The sequence below is a fragment of the Bufo bufo genome, chromosome 2, assembly GCF_905171765.1.
Source record: "Bufo bufo chromosome 2, aBufBuf1.1, whole genome shotgun sequence".
Taxonomy (NCBI): Eukaryota; Metazoa; Chordata; class Amphibia; order Anura; family Bufonidae; genus Bufo; species Bufo bufo.
Genome location: NC_053390.1, coordinates 541,614,688 through 541,626,744, shown reverse-complemented (window position 1 = coordinate 541,626,744; position 12,057 = coordinate 541,614,688). Strand labels below are relative to the sequence as shown.

The 12,057-nt window shown below is 45.0% G+C and overlaps 1 protein-coding gene across 2 annotated transcripts in view; it reads right to left on the bottom strand.

Moving 5' to 3' along the window:
• GTF2E2 (general transcription factor IIE subunit 2) overlaps positions 1–11,562 on the bottom strand; it is an 88,884-nt gene extending 77,322 nt beyond the window's left edge. The window contains exons 1-2 of one of the 2 annotated variants that reach the window (XM_040418041.1): positions 11,401–11,562; positions 5,232–5,445 (exon numbers count right to left, since the gene is read on the bottom strand). In XM_040418041.1, coding sequence (XP_040273975.1) covers positions 5,232–5,388 — 157 coding nt within the window. In that variant the 5' untranslated portion in view covers positions 5,389–5,445; positions 11,401–11,562. The remainder of the gene's footprint in view (positions 1–5,231; positions 5,446–11,400) is intronic. The other variant, XM_040418040.1, reaches the window with a different exon arrangement.
• Positions 11,563–12,057: the final 495 nt, after the last annotated feature.

Here is a 12,057-nt window from a genome sequence, read left to right as displayed (position 1 = left end):
GGGCATAGAGTGAAAGGTGCGCCGTTTGGTTTTTGGAAGGCTGATTTTTATGGACTGGTTTATTTACACCATGTCCCATTTGAACCCCCCTGATGCACCCCTAGAGGAGAAACTCCCTCAAAGTGACCCCATCTAAGAAACTACACCCCTCAAGGTATTCAAAACTGATTTTACATACGTCGTTAACCCTTTAGGTGTTGCACAAGAGTTATTGGCAAATGGCGATGAAATTTGAGAATTTCATTTTTTTGCCTAATTTTCCATTTTAACCCATTTTTTCCACTAACAAAGCAAGGGTTAACAGCCAAACAAGACTGTATCTTTATTGCCCTGACTCTGCTGTTTACAGAAACACCCCATATGTGGCCGTAAACTACTACACGGGCACACAGCGGGGCGTAGAGTGAAAGGTGTGCCGTTTGGTTTTTGGAAGGCTGATTTTGCTGGACTGTTTTTTTGGCACCATGTCCCATTTGAAGCCCCCCTGATGCACCCCTAGATTATACACTTTTTGTGACGTAAGATGACAAAAAATAGCTTTTTTTACACCGTTTTTATTTTTATTTTTTTTACGGTGGTCATCTGAGGGGTTAGATCATGTGATATTTTTATAGAGCCGGGCGATACGGACGCGGCGATACCCAATATGTATACTTTTTTTTTATTTATGTAAGTTTTACACAATGATTTCATTTTTGAAACAAAAAAAATCATGTTTTAGTGTTTCCATAGTCTAAGAGCCATAGTTTTTTCAGTTTTTGGGCGATTATCTTGGGTAGGGTATGATTTTTGCGGGATGAGATGACGGTTTGATTGTTACAATTTTGGCGTACATGCGACTTTTTTGATCACTTATTACCTTTTTTGGGAAGTAAGGTGGGCAAAATTTCAATTTCATCATAGTTTTTTATTTTTTATTTTTATGGCGTTCACCGTTCGGGTAAAGTAACATGACCGTTTTATAGATCAGGTCGTTACAGACGCGGCGATACCAAACATGTGTAGGGAATTTTATTTTTTTCATTTTTTATCAGTGATAAATGTGTTTTTTGATTTTTACTTTTTTTTCACTTTTATTCACTATTTTTTGACCCGTACGGACCGCTGTATGGAAAGGGTTAAGCGGCTGACATCGCATCGCAGATGTCAGCCGCTTATACCAGGGTGCCAGCAATGTGCTGGCACCCTGGTATACCCACTAGAAACCAACGATTATACAAGGGGAGGCGGGCGGGGGATCGCGATCCCGCCTGCCGCACCGCCCGCAACCCTCCCCCTGCACCTCCCGCCACCATAAAATCATTCGGGGGTGCAGGGGGGGGGGGGGGGGGGGGAAGTGAATAAAACGTTTTTTTAGGCATATAAAGTTTCTGATCCCCGCGACCAGAAACTGCAGAAATCGCAGGTCTGAATTGACCTGCGGTTTGCCGCGATCGCCGACATGGGGGGGTCACGGGACCCCCCCGCGCATTTAGCCTAGGTGCCTGCTCAATGATTTGAGCAGGCACCGGGTTCCGATCACTGCCAGCCGCACGGCAGTGATCGAAAATACACATGGCGTACATGTACGCCCTGTGTCCTTAAGTACCAGGGCACAAGGGCGTACCTGTACGCCCTATGTCCTTAAGAGGTTAAACATGTACTACACAAAGCAAAGAGCTGCCATATTACCAAAATCGACATTTTTCAGGAGCACACAGCATACAGTTTACAAAAAGTATAACCTAATAATTATAAACTATATAATGTTCCATCCCCCTATGCAAACTGTAATCATAATTAAACATGATAGTGATTTTACCAAAACCACGTTCATATGGACTCCCCCCATACTATGTGCACAACATCTGTACCTCATGTGGTTAATCAGAAAAATTAGAGCTAGAGATGAGCAAATTCATTCTAAAGGAATCAAAATTTGTCTGGAATTTTGTAAAACTTTGTAGAATTTGGGAGGGAGAGGGAGAGGGAGAGAAAAAATAAATAAATAAAAAAATTTATAAAATAAAAAAGTGAGAGGCTGGAGAGTCCAAGGAAACCTCAAAGTGTCAAACAAATTTTCAGGGCGACGGTGGCACTTTTGATTCTGACCCAAATTGAATTTTGAGCGATTCGCTCATCTCTGGTTGGAGCTCCATAACCCGGATGAAGTCCATAATATGATCACAAAAAAGACCCCGTATTACACCCATTTGAAGAGTGGTTATATACGGGGTTTTTTTAACAAAAAAATAAAGAAACTATGGTAATTGAAAAGAATATTTATGATAACAATAAGTGAAAATGTCTTTTATCTGTCAGAAAGAATTAGATTTCTCTGCTGATAATTATCACTGTTACTGTACCGTGTAATGGAGCAAGGGAAATCAGTCTGCATATTTTACTCTATTGATCGGGTATTGACAGGACAGAAAAATGCAAATGTTATTGTTGTTTATAGTGTGTTTAGTGGAACTTATTTGGTGCTGTGATCCGGACGCTGGTAAATGTCCGGGTAACAGCGTCAATAAATGGCTTAATTAGGTGCAGAGTGATTAGAAGAGCAAGCGTTCATATTAAGGCTGCAACGATTAATCAACGTTATCGATTATATTCGATAACGGGATTCGTTGTCGGCCAATTCGTTGCTACACGGGCGGGAGCGGGCGGTCAGGAGCTATGCCTGCGGGTCCATGAACTTTAAATCACTGCATCTTTATTACCTTACAATGAAGCTCCAGTAACAGGCAGAGCGGGCGGCGGCATAAAGTCACTTACGCAAGTGACGCGCAAGCTCCGCCTGCTTTATTCATACAGATCAGTTTGCATAACTCAGACAAAAAAAAGTCTAAGTCCAAGTGACATTACGCCGCCGCCCGCTCTGCCTGTTACTGGAACTTCATTGTAAGGTAATAAAGATGCGGTGATTTAAAGTAAAAGTTACTGCCGGTTAAGGAATACTGCTGTGAGCGGCGGGGCCGGGGCTGTTATGGGAGGGGGATCTGTGGATGGCACTGCTATGGGGGATGGGGGATCTGTGGATGGCACTGCTATGGGGGATGGGGGGTCTGTGGATGAGACTGTTATTGGGAGGGGGATCTGTGGATGACACATATAGCATAAGATGCTATTCAGTGCCATCCACAGATCCCCCATAACAGTGCCATCCACAATTTGTTTTAATATGGCCTTTGAACAAAACTTTTCAAGTAAAAATCATATAAACCCCTTTTTTTGTCATTTTGGTGTTTTTTCCCCGATTAAAATCGATGAAATTATCGACAACTAATCGATTATTCAAATAATCGTTAGCTGCAGCCCTAGTTCATATTCACTAATTTCTGGAAAGAAAAAGAAAACATGACAATCAGAGATGGTCTCTGACTTGATGGGGGAAGGGGGCTGATAACATGCACAGAAGTCCAAGTTACCCTCCCCATGGGGACATGTAATGTTAGACAGTGAGAGAGGATCTAGGTCTCTTCTCTCTGCAGCCTGTCAGCACGTCCCCCATTTCCCCCAGTCTCTTCCTCCAGGCTCGCTGAGATCAAATTCGGCTAAAGGGGACTGAGGGATGCTTTAGCTTAGAATATCTCAGGCTGTGTAGCAGCTAGAGATGTGAGCCAAGTCTGGTTTTAGATTTGACAACTTAAGGCTACTTTCACACCTGCGTTTAGGTGTGGATCCATCTGGTATCTGCACAGACGGATCCGCACCTATAATGCAAACGTTGGTATCCGTTCAGTACGGATCAGTTTGCATAACTCAGACAAAAAAAAAGTCTAAGTCCAAGTCAAACAGTTCTGTCCTGACTTACATTGAAAGTCAATGGGGGACGGATCAGTTTACAATTGCACCAATATTGTGTCAATGTAAACGTATCCGTCCCTATTGACTTACATTGTAAGTCAGGACGGATCTGTTTGGCTCCGCATCGCCAGGCGGACACCAAAACGCTGCAAGCAGTGTTTTGGTGTCCGCCTCCAGAGCGGAATGGAGCCAAACTGATGCATTCTGAACGGATCCTTATTCATTCAGAATGCATTGGGGCTAAACTGATCCGTTTGGGGCCGCTTGTAAAGGACCCTTGAAATGGATCTCACAAGCGGACCCAGAAACGGCAGTGTGAAAGTAGCCTTAAGCTTTAAAACAAGGCCAATAGCACAGTGCTCTTCCTCATCCAGACAGTCTTTAAAAATCAGGTGGGGAGTGAAAGCTACAGGTTATAAGCAGCCCTCACGGGGACCCTTTTATAAGGTTAAACAGTCTGAGATCCAGCCATCAGTAGCAAGGACGTATGAGATACATTCTTGGATACTGAAGTACCCCCCTCCATGGACATTTGAGATATATGTCCTTGGCAAGGAAAAGGTTAAAAGATGTAATATCTGCCATTTTTATACTAAGGCTCCATTCACACGTCAGTGGTGTGTTGCGGACGGAAAAAAAATTGCGGATCTGCAATACACCCGCCCGGCAACCCTATAGAAATGCCTATTCTTGTCCGCAGCTGCGGAACGGATGCAGACCCATTTGCGGACGTGTGAATGGACCCTTACTCTACTTTTCTGATCTACTTCTGATTTTGGCTTCAAAAAGTGCATTAAAAAAAACGTGAATATGTGGCCATACCCAAACGTTTTTTTCTTTATTTTATACCGCTCCCTGCCAATTTTTACAAAGTCTTGGAAACCCCCCTCATGTATGACTACCACAGACTCTCAGCAAATTTCACCAAATACCAGCACTTCTTGCACAACTACAAGCCTGGACCCTGCAATGTCTACACAGACGTAAGGTCCATATTAGGAAGTCACCCCCTTCCTGACTCCAGTCACTGTGGCATTATTTAATCATAATATAGGACAGGAATGGATAAAAAAAAATAAACTGGATGCCCTGCTGCTTCCTATTGCCATCACACATTCTTGGCATATAGATGTATGTCATGTGACCATGGCAGCCAATCACTGCCTGCAGTGATGACATCATTATTAGGGACACTTGTACGTTTTATATAGGGCAGGGATCAGCAACCTCCGGTACTCCAGCTGTTGTGAAACTACAACTCCCGGCATGCTCCATTCACTTCCTTCGGAGGTCTGAGGGCTGGGAGTCACAGTTTCACCACAGCTAGAGTGACGAAGGTTGCTGACCCCTGATATAGGGGTAAGTGTCAAGCTGTCACACATGAAAAAAACTAAACATAAATCTACATGTAATCACAACCAAAGATTTTCAGATCCACCAACCTGAGCCCTGTTTGGAACTTGAGGTCCCACTTATATCAAACTTGGCTTTCTTCTTCTTCGAAGACTCTGATGAAGCAGATGAGCGTTTTTCTACGGCAGGAGTGCTCAAAGCTCTCCTCTTGAAGAGCTCTCGATCTCTCAAAAGTGCAGGATCCATGCTGCTTATAAAAAGATAGCTCCAAAGTAATATACGTAGTATAAAGGACAATCAATACTGTAGAGAATAGAAACATCATAATTATTAAAAATCATTTTATTCACATTTTCAGTTTTATCATAATATACTATGTCTCCCTTCACAGTGAAGCACCACCTCCAGGGCACTTGCTGGGGCAAATTCTGGCAGAAAAAAACATTACATTCACACTACTCCTGATAAATAAGAAAAAGGTATGTTTGCACTGCTCTTCCCAGCCCCCATCTAGTGCTGTCAACAGTTTAGTATGGCAAAACTGCTGATAGATTCCCTTCAACATGTATGAAAATGTATTTACTATGACATACTAGACGTACTGGCTGGATGGGTCAAGCAGTTTACTGTACAGTTGTCCCCATAGTTTACCCCACTGAGCAGCTCACAACAGGTGATGAAGTGATAAACTACGGGGCCTGTTATTCTGCAGTCCTGTGTTAGGAAATCCAAGAAAACAGCCATCAGCACCGGCTTTAATGGATCCAGTGTCTGCACTTTGCGGACAAGTATAGGGCATGTTCTTTCTGCTTGCGGAACGGATGCAGAAGGCACATGGATCATCTGTATGCATTTATCAATTCCATCTATCTGAAGAGGGCTTGCAGAAATCCATGTGCTTCCCGCAAAAACCACCCCATGCCGATGAATGGAACGGATTTTCAGTCGCAGAAATTTTCTGCAACAAAATCTGTTTTATGTGAAGGTGCTCTAAAGCTCTGTGCTGGTCTTGTGATGGACTCATTACAAGACACAGGTCTTCAGACGATCACTGTAAGGCTGAGTTCACACGGGCGAGATTTCCGCGCGGATGCAATGCGGGAGGTGAACGCATTGCACCCGCACTGAATCCGGACCCATTCATTTCTATGGGGCTGTTCACATGAGCGGTGATTTTCACACATCACTTATGCGTTGCGTGAAAATCGCAGCATGCTCTATATTGTACATTTATCACGCAACGCAGGCCCCATAAAACTGAATGGGGCTGAGTGAAAATTGCAAGCATCCACAAGCAAGTGCGGATGCGGTGCAATTTTCACGCACGGTTGCTAGGTGACGATCGGGATGGAGACCCGATCATTATTATTTAACTCACCTTAATCCACTTGCTCGCGCAGCCGGCATCTCTTCTGTCTTATTCTTTGCTGTGTGCAGGAAAAGGACCTGTGGTGACGTCACTCCGGTCATCACATGTTCCATCACATGATCCATCACCATGGTAAAAGATCATGTGACGGACCATGTGATGACCGGAGTGACGTCACCAAAGGTCCTTTTCCTGCACACAGCAAAGAATAAGGCCTCTTTCACACGGGCGTTGCGGGAAAATGTGCAGGTGCGTTGCGGGAACACCCGCGATTTTTCCGCGCGAGAAAAATCACGCATGTTTGGTACCCAAACCGTGGTGATGGACCATGTGATTGGAGCGTGTGATATGACGTCACCAAAGGTCCTTTAGCCCATAGCTCATCTTTAAAGAAGTAAAGAAGAGACCGGGAACTACGTGAACAAGAGGAGAAGGTGAGTTAATTTTTTTATTTTTTTTTAACCCTCAATTGATCACCTACTAAGCATTCTGTATTCAGAATGCTATTATTTTCCCTTATAACCATGTTATAAGGGAAAATAATACAGTGAATAGACTGTCACCTAGCAACCATGCGTGAAAATCGCACCGCATCCGCACTTGCTTGCGATTTTCACGCAACCCCATTCACTTCTATGGGGCCTGCGTTGCGTGAAAAACGCAGAATATAGAGCATGCTGCGATTTTCACGCAATGCACAAGTGATGCGTGAAAATCACTGCTCATGTGAACAGCCCCATAGAAATGAATGGGTCGGTATTCAGTGCGGGTGCAATGCGTTCACCTCACGCATCGCATCCGCGCGGAATACTCGCCCGTGTGAAAGAGGCCTAAGACAGAAGAGATGCCGGCTGCGCGAGCAAGTGGATTAAGGTGAGTTAAAAAAAAAATTATCTTTATTTTTTTAACCCCTCCAGCCCTATTGTACTAAGCATTCTGTATTCAGAATGCTATTATTTTCCCTTATAACCATGTTATAAGGGAAAATAATACAATCTACACAACCCCGATCCCAAACCCGAACTTCTGTGAAGAAGTTCGTGTACCAAACATGCCGATTTTTCTCACGCGCGTACAAAATGCATTACAATGTTTTGCACTCGCGTGGAAAAATTGCGCATGTTCCCGCAACACACCCGCACATTTTCCCGCAATGCCCGTGTGAACCCAGCCTAAGACTCAAAAATGCATGATTTCCCATCCGCTGACTGAGTTTCGCTTACAAAAAAAAATTCAAAACATAAGCTGCTTTCACTTTTCAGCAGCTTCTATCAACTGTCGGTGAAATATGGACAGCACACAGATGGCATTTGTGTGCTGTATATTTTTTCACGGCGCCATACACTTGAATGTGCAGGTCTAGCACGCGATTCAGTCCAAAGTAGCGCATTCTGAAATCTTAACTGCACAGACCGATGGTCCATGGAAAAAAAAGCGGATAGGTGAACTGGTCCACTGACTATAATAAGTCAGAATTCAGTCCATGTGCTGTTTATTCTACACTCGGACATTAACGTCGCTTGCTAGGCATGGTGGCTGATTGGCATCAAAGATGAGGCCGTGATACAGCCTAAAGCTACTTTCACACTAGCGTCGGAGCTCCGTTTGAAGAGTCTCACAAGCGGCCCCGAACACATCCGTCCAGCTACCAATGCATTCTGAGTGGATGCGGATCCGCTCAGAATGCATCAGTCTGGCAGCGTTCAGCCTCCGCTCAGCAGGCGGACACCCAAACGCTGCTTGCAGCGTTCGGGTGTCCGCCTGGCCGTGCGGAGGCAAACGGATCCGTCCAGACTTACAATGTAAGTCAATGGGGACGGATCCGTTTGAATTTGACACTATATGGCTCAATTTTAAAACGGATCCGTCCCCCATTGACTTTCAATGTAAAGTCTGGACGGATCCATCTGAAGATACTTTCACACTTAGAATCTTTTCTACAATATAATGCAGACGGATCCGTTCTGAACGGATCCGTCTGGGCAGACCTCAGACGGATCCGCTCTGAACGCAAGTGTGAAAGTAGCCTAAGAGTACTTTCACACTAGCGTTTTTCTTTTCCGGCGCTGAGTTCCGTCCTAGGGGCTCAATACCGGAAAAGAACTGATCAGTTTTATCCTAATGCATTCTGAAAGGAGAGCAATCCGTTCAGGATGCATCAGTTCAGTCTTTTTGACTGATCAGGTTTTTCAGAAAACCGTAGCATGTTGTATTTTTACCTCCGGCCAAAAATCCGGAACACTTGGACTGAACGCCGGATCCGGCCTTTTTCCCATTGACTTGCATTAACGCCGGATCTGGCGCCATGTGTTTCGGCAAACCGGATCCGGCTTTTGCATGTTAAACCCGAAAAACGTGCAAAAAAAGTTAAAGTCCATAAATGGCGGATTCGTTTTTTCGAATGCATTTTTTCATTGTGATCAAAATCCTGATCAGGATTCAAATGTAATCAGTTTTCACACGTTTTTCCGGATACGGAGGCAGTTCCGGTGACGGAATTGAACGCGGGATTCAAACAACGATAGTGTGAAAATAGCCTTAACATGACGTGCCATCCTGCTGTATGCAAATCGCGGATCTGCAAAACACAGATACTAGGAGAGAGAATGAATGCCGCCATTTCTTTTTTAACTCCAGTAGAAATGTCCTATCCTTGTCCACAAAATAGACATATTCTATATTTTTTCTGTGGGGCTGCGGAACAGACTGAGGCCCCATTCACACGTCCGCAATTTTGTTCTGCATTTAGCGGAACAGAATTGCGGACCAATTTATTTCTATGGGGCAGCACGATGTGCTGCCCGGACACGGAATTGCGGACCCGCACTTCCGGGTCCGCAATTCCGTTCCCGAAAAAAAATAGAACATGTCCTATTCTTGTCCGCAATTGCGGACAAGAATAGGCATATTCTGTAGTGCCGGCAAAATGCGCAATGCACATTACCGCTGTCCCTGTTTTGCGGATCCGTAAAACACGTTGCGGACGTGTGAATGAACCCTTACAGATGGGGACAGCACACGTGTCTGCATCTTTTACAGCCTCGTTGAAATTAAAGGTTCTCCGGGAATTAAGAAAATGAAAATACTTAAATATTATTTTATTATAAATATATTCCCAAATACCTTTCATCACTTAGAATGGCTTGTTTGGTCTACGGAGCAATCACTAGGAGAAATAAAATGGCCGCCGTCCTATCAGTATACACAGAACCTGTCCCAAATACACAACAGGACAAGTTACATCACAACACTGAGCTGAAGAGCTGCCTCATCCTCCTCTCTGCGGGAATGGAGATGACGAGGAGACATGAGAGGAGGGTGAGGTGTGACTAATGAGCAGCAGCACTTGTCTGTAGTCTCCATTACCACAGCCTGTCCTGTCCGTCCTCTCTGTACTTCTTGTCTCCTCTGAACTAAATTCCCCAGAGATTCAGCTAAAGTTCTTATCAGTAGTGTTGAGCAAACTTGTGTTTTAAGTTCAGCGTCTAAAGTTCGGGGTATCGAAGAATCGCCGGACTCTAAATTCCGTTATGGTCCGTGGTAGCGGAATCCACAACGCGATTCTTCGATAAACCGAAAGGACGGACAGGACAGACTGTGGTAATGGAGACTGCATACAAGTGCTGCTGCTCATCAACCACATCCTCTCTGTACTAAATGTCTCCTCATCATTTCCATTCCCACAGAGCAGAGGGGAGGATGAGGCAGCTCTTTACCTCAGTGTTGTGAAGTAACTTGTCCTCCTGTGTGATTAGGACAGGTTCTGTGTGTACTGGTAGGACAGCGGCCATTTTGTTTCCCGATTGCTCCCCCGACAAAACAAGCCATTCTAATTAATGAAAGGTATTTGGAAATATATTTATTATGAAGTAATATTTAAGCATTTTCATTATTCCCGGAGAACCCCTTTAATAGGTCCACATCCAATCTGCAAAAAATGCAGATTTCATGCGGACCAAACATATGGTCGTGTGCATGAGGCCTAAAACCGTGTGGGTATATTAGTATTAAAGTGGTTTTCTCATTGGAGACAATAGAGGCATATGATCCCCATTGTCCGATAGGTTCGAGTCCCACCTAGCTCTTAAACGGAACCCCCGAAATTGGTGGAGGCTGCCCTCCATTCATTTCTATGGGGCTGACGAAAACAGCGAAGCGCTGGCTCGGCTATTTCTTAGGGGTCCCTTCACATGCCATGGATTTTGTCACAGAAAATTTTCTGCAACTGAAAATCCGTTCCATTCATGAAGTTGGGGTTGTTTTGGCGGCAAGCAGATGGATTTCTGCAAGCCTCATTCAGGTGACTGGAACTGATTTTCCATTTCAGAAAGCATCCTTAAAGGGGTTGTTCACCTCTGGGGACCTTTACAGCAGACCCCCCAGTGTAGCGGAACGCATAGTGGGAATAATACTTACCTGACCTCTGCTGCTGGGTTCCGCCTCCATTGCTTCTCCTCGGGCGCCGAAGATCTCAGGTCTCCCCTCGTCAACATCGATCCATGTCACTGGGTCATCTGACGCAAGGGTGACACATCATCGTCGCGGCAGCCACGTGACAATAAAATGTTGCAGTGGGAAACCCAGAGACCAGTGGCAGGGAAGGATAATTTCCACCACAAGTCCAGCCACGCTGGGGGTGGTCTGCAGAAAAGAAAAGCTCCCTCCAGGTGAGCAACCCCTTTAATAATGTCTCTCCTGTTATGATTCACACCTGGTTTGGGCTTCCTGATTGCGTGGCCATCAGCCTCTAGTGAAGTAGCTGGTATAAGTACACATACTGCAGTCTACCCTGGTAACAGGAGGGGTCACAGTGGCTCAGTCGCCAGCTGTGCCCTACGCTCCCTCTAGACGCTGCCAAACATTGCAGGAAGGTGGATCATGTCACTCACATCTTCACGGCAGGTGACGAGAAACTCGCAGCGAACTACCGCACTCGGTCGTGGCCAGTCCCCCGGCAGCCTCTCAGTCGTCAGTTGCCACACACGCCGGTTATGTCGCTCACATTTCACATTGTGATTGGTCTTTCAATAAAGTTTTACAAGGAAACAAGGTAAGCGGTGTCGCGCGTTTGTGACGTCACAGCTGTAGTTGCCGTCGGCGCGGGATTACGTCACAGCAAGCTTGCTCAGTCTGCTGCGTCTCTATTCTGTTCACATCCTGGAAGTACATTATGGCCTATGGACAGTTCCCTGCCCTGAGAGCTTGCACACTCCCTTACACTGTGATATAGTGGAGGTTTCCATACCTATAAGATGCGGGTACAGACATGTTCACATGTTACTTTTGGGGCATATAGTTGCAGTATTTTTAGCATTTGTTACATGACTTGCACCATTTTTTTTACACTAAACTGTGTTTCTATGTGACGCCCAGTGCCTGTCTATACACATCCAATCAGGGGTGTAACTACCATAGCGGAAGACCATGCGACTGCTATGGGGCCCAGGGCAAGAGGGGGCCCAGTTGGGATTATCTCCTCTTCTACTGGGAGTGAAAACCTGGTCAGGACTCTTCTACCCTCCAAAGGAACAACCTTTAGTAAACGA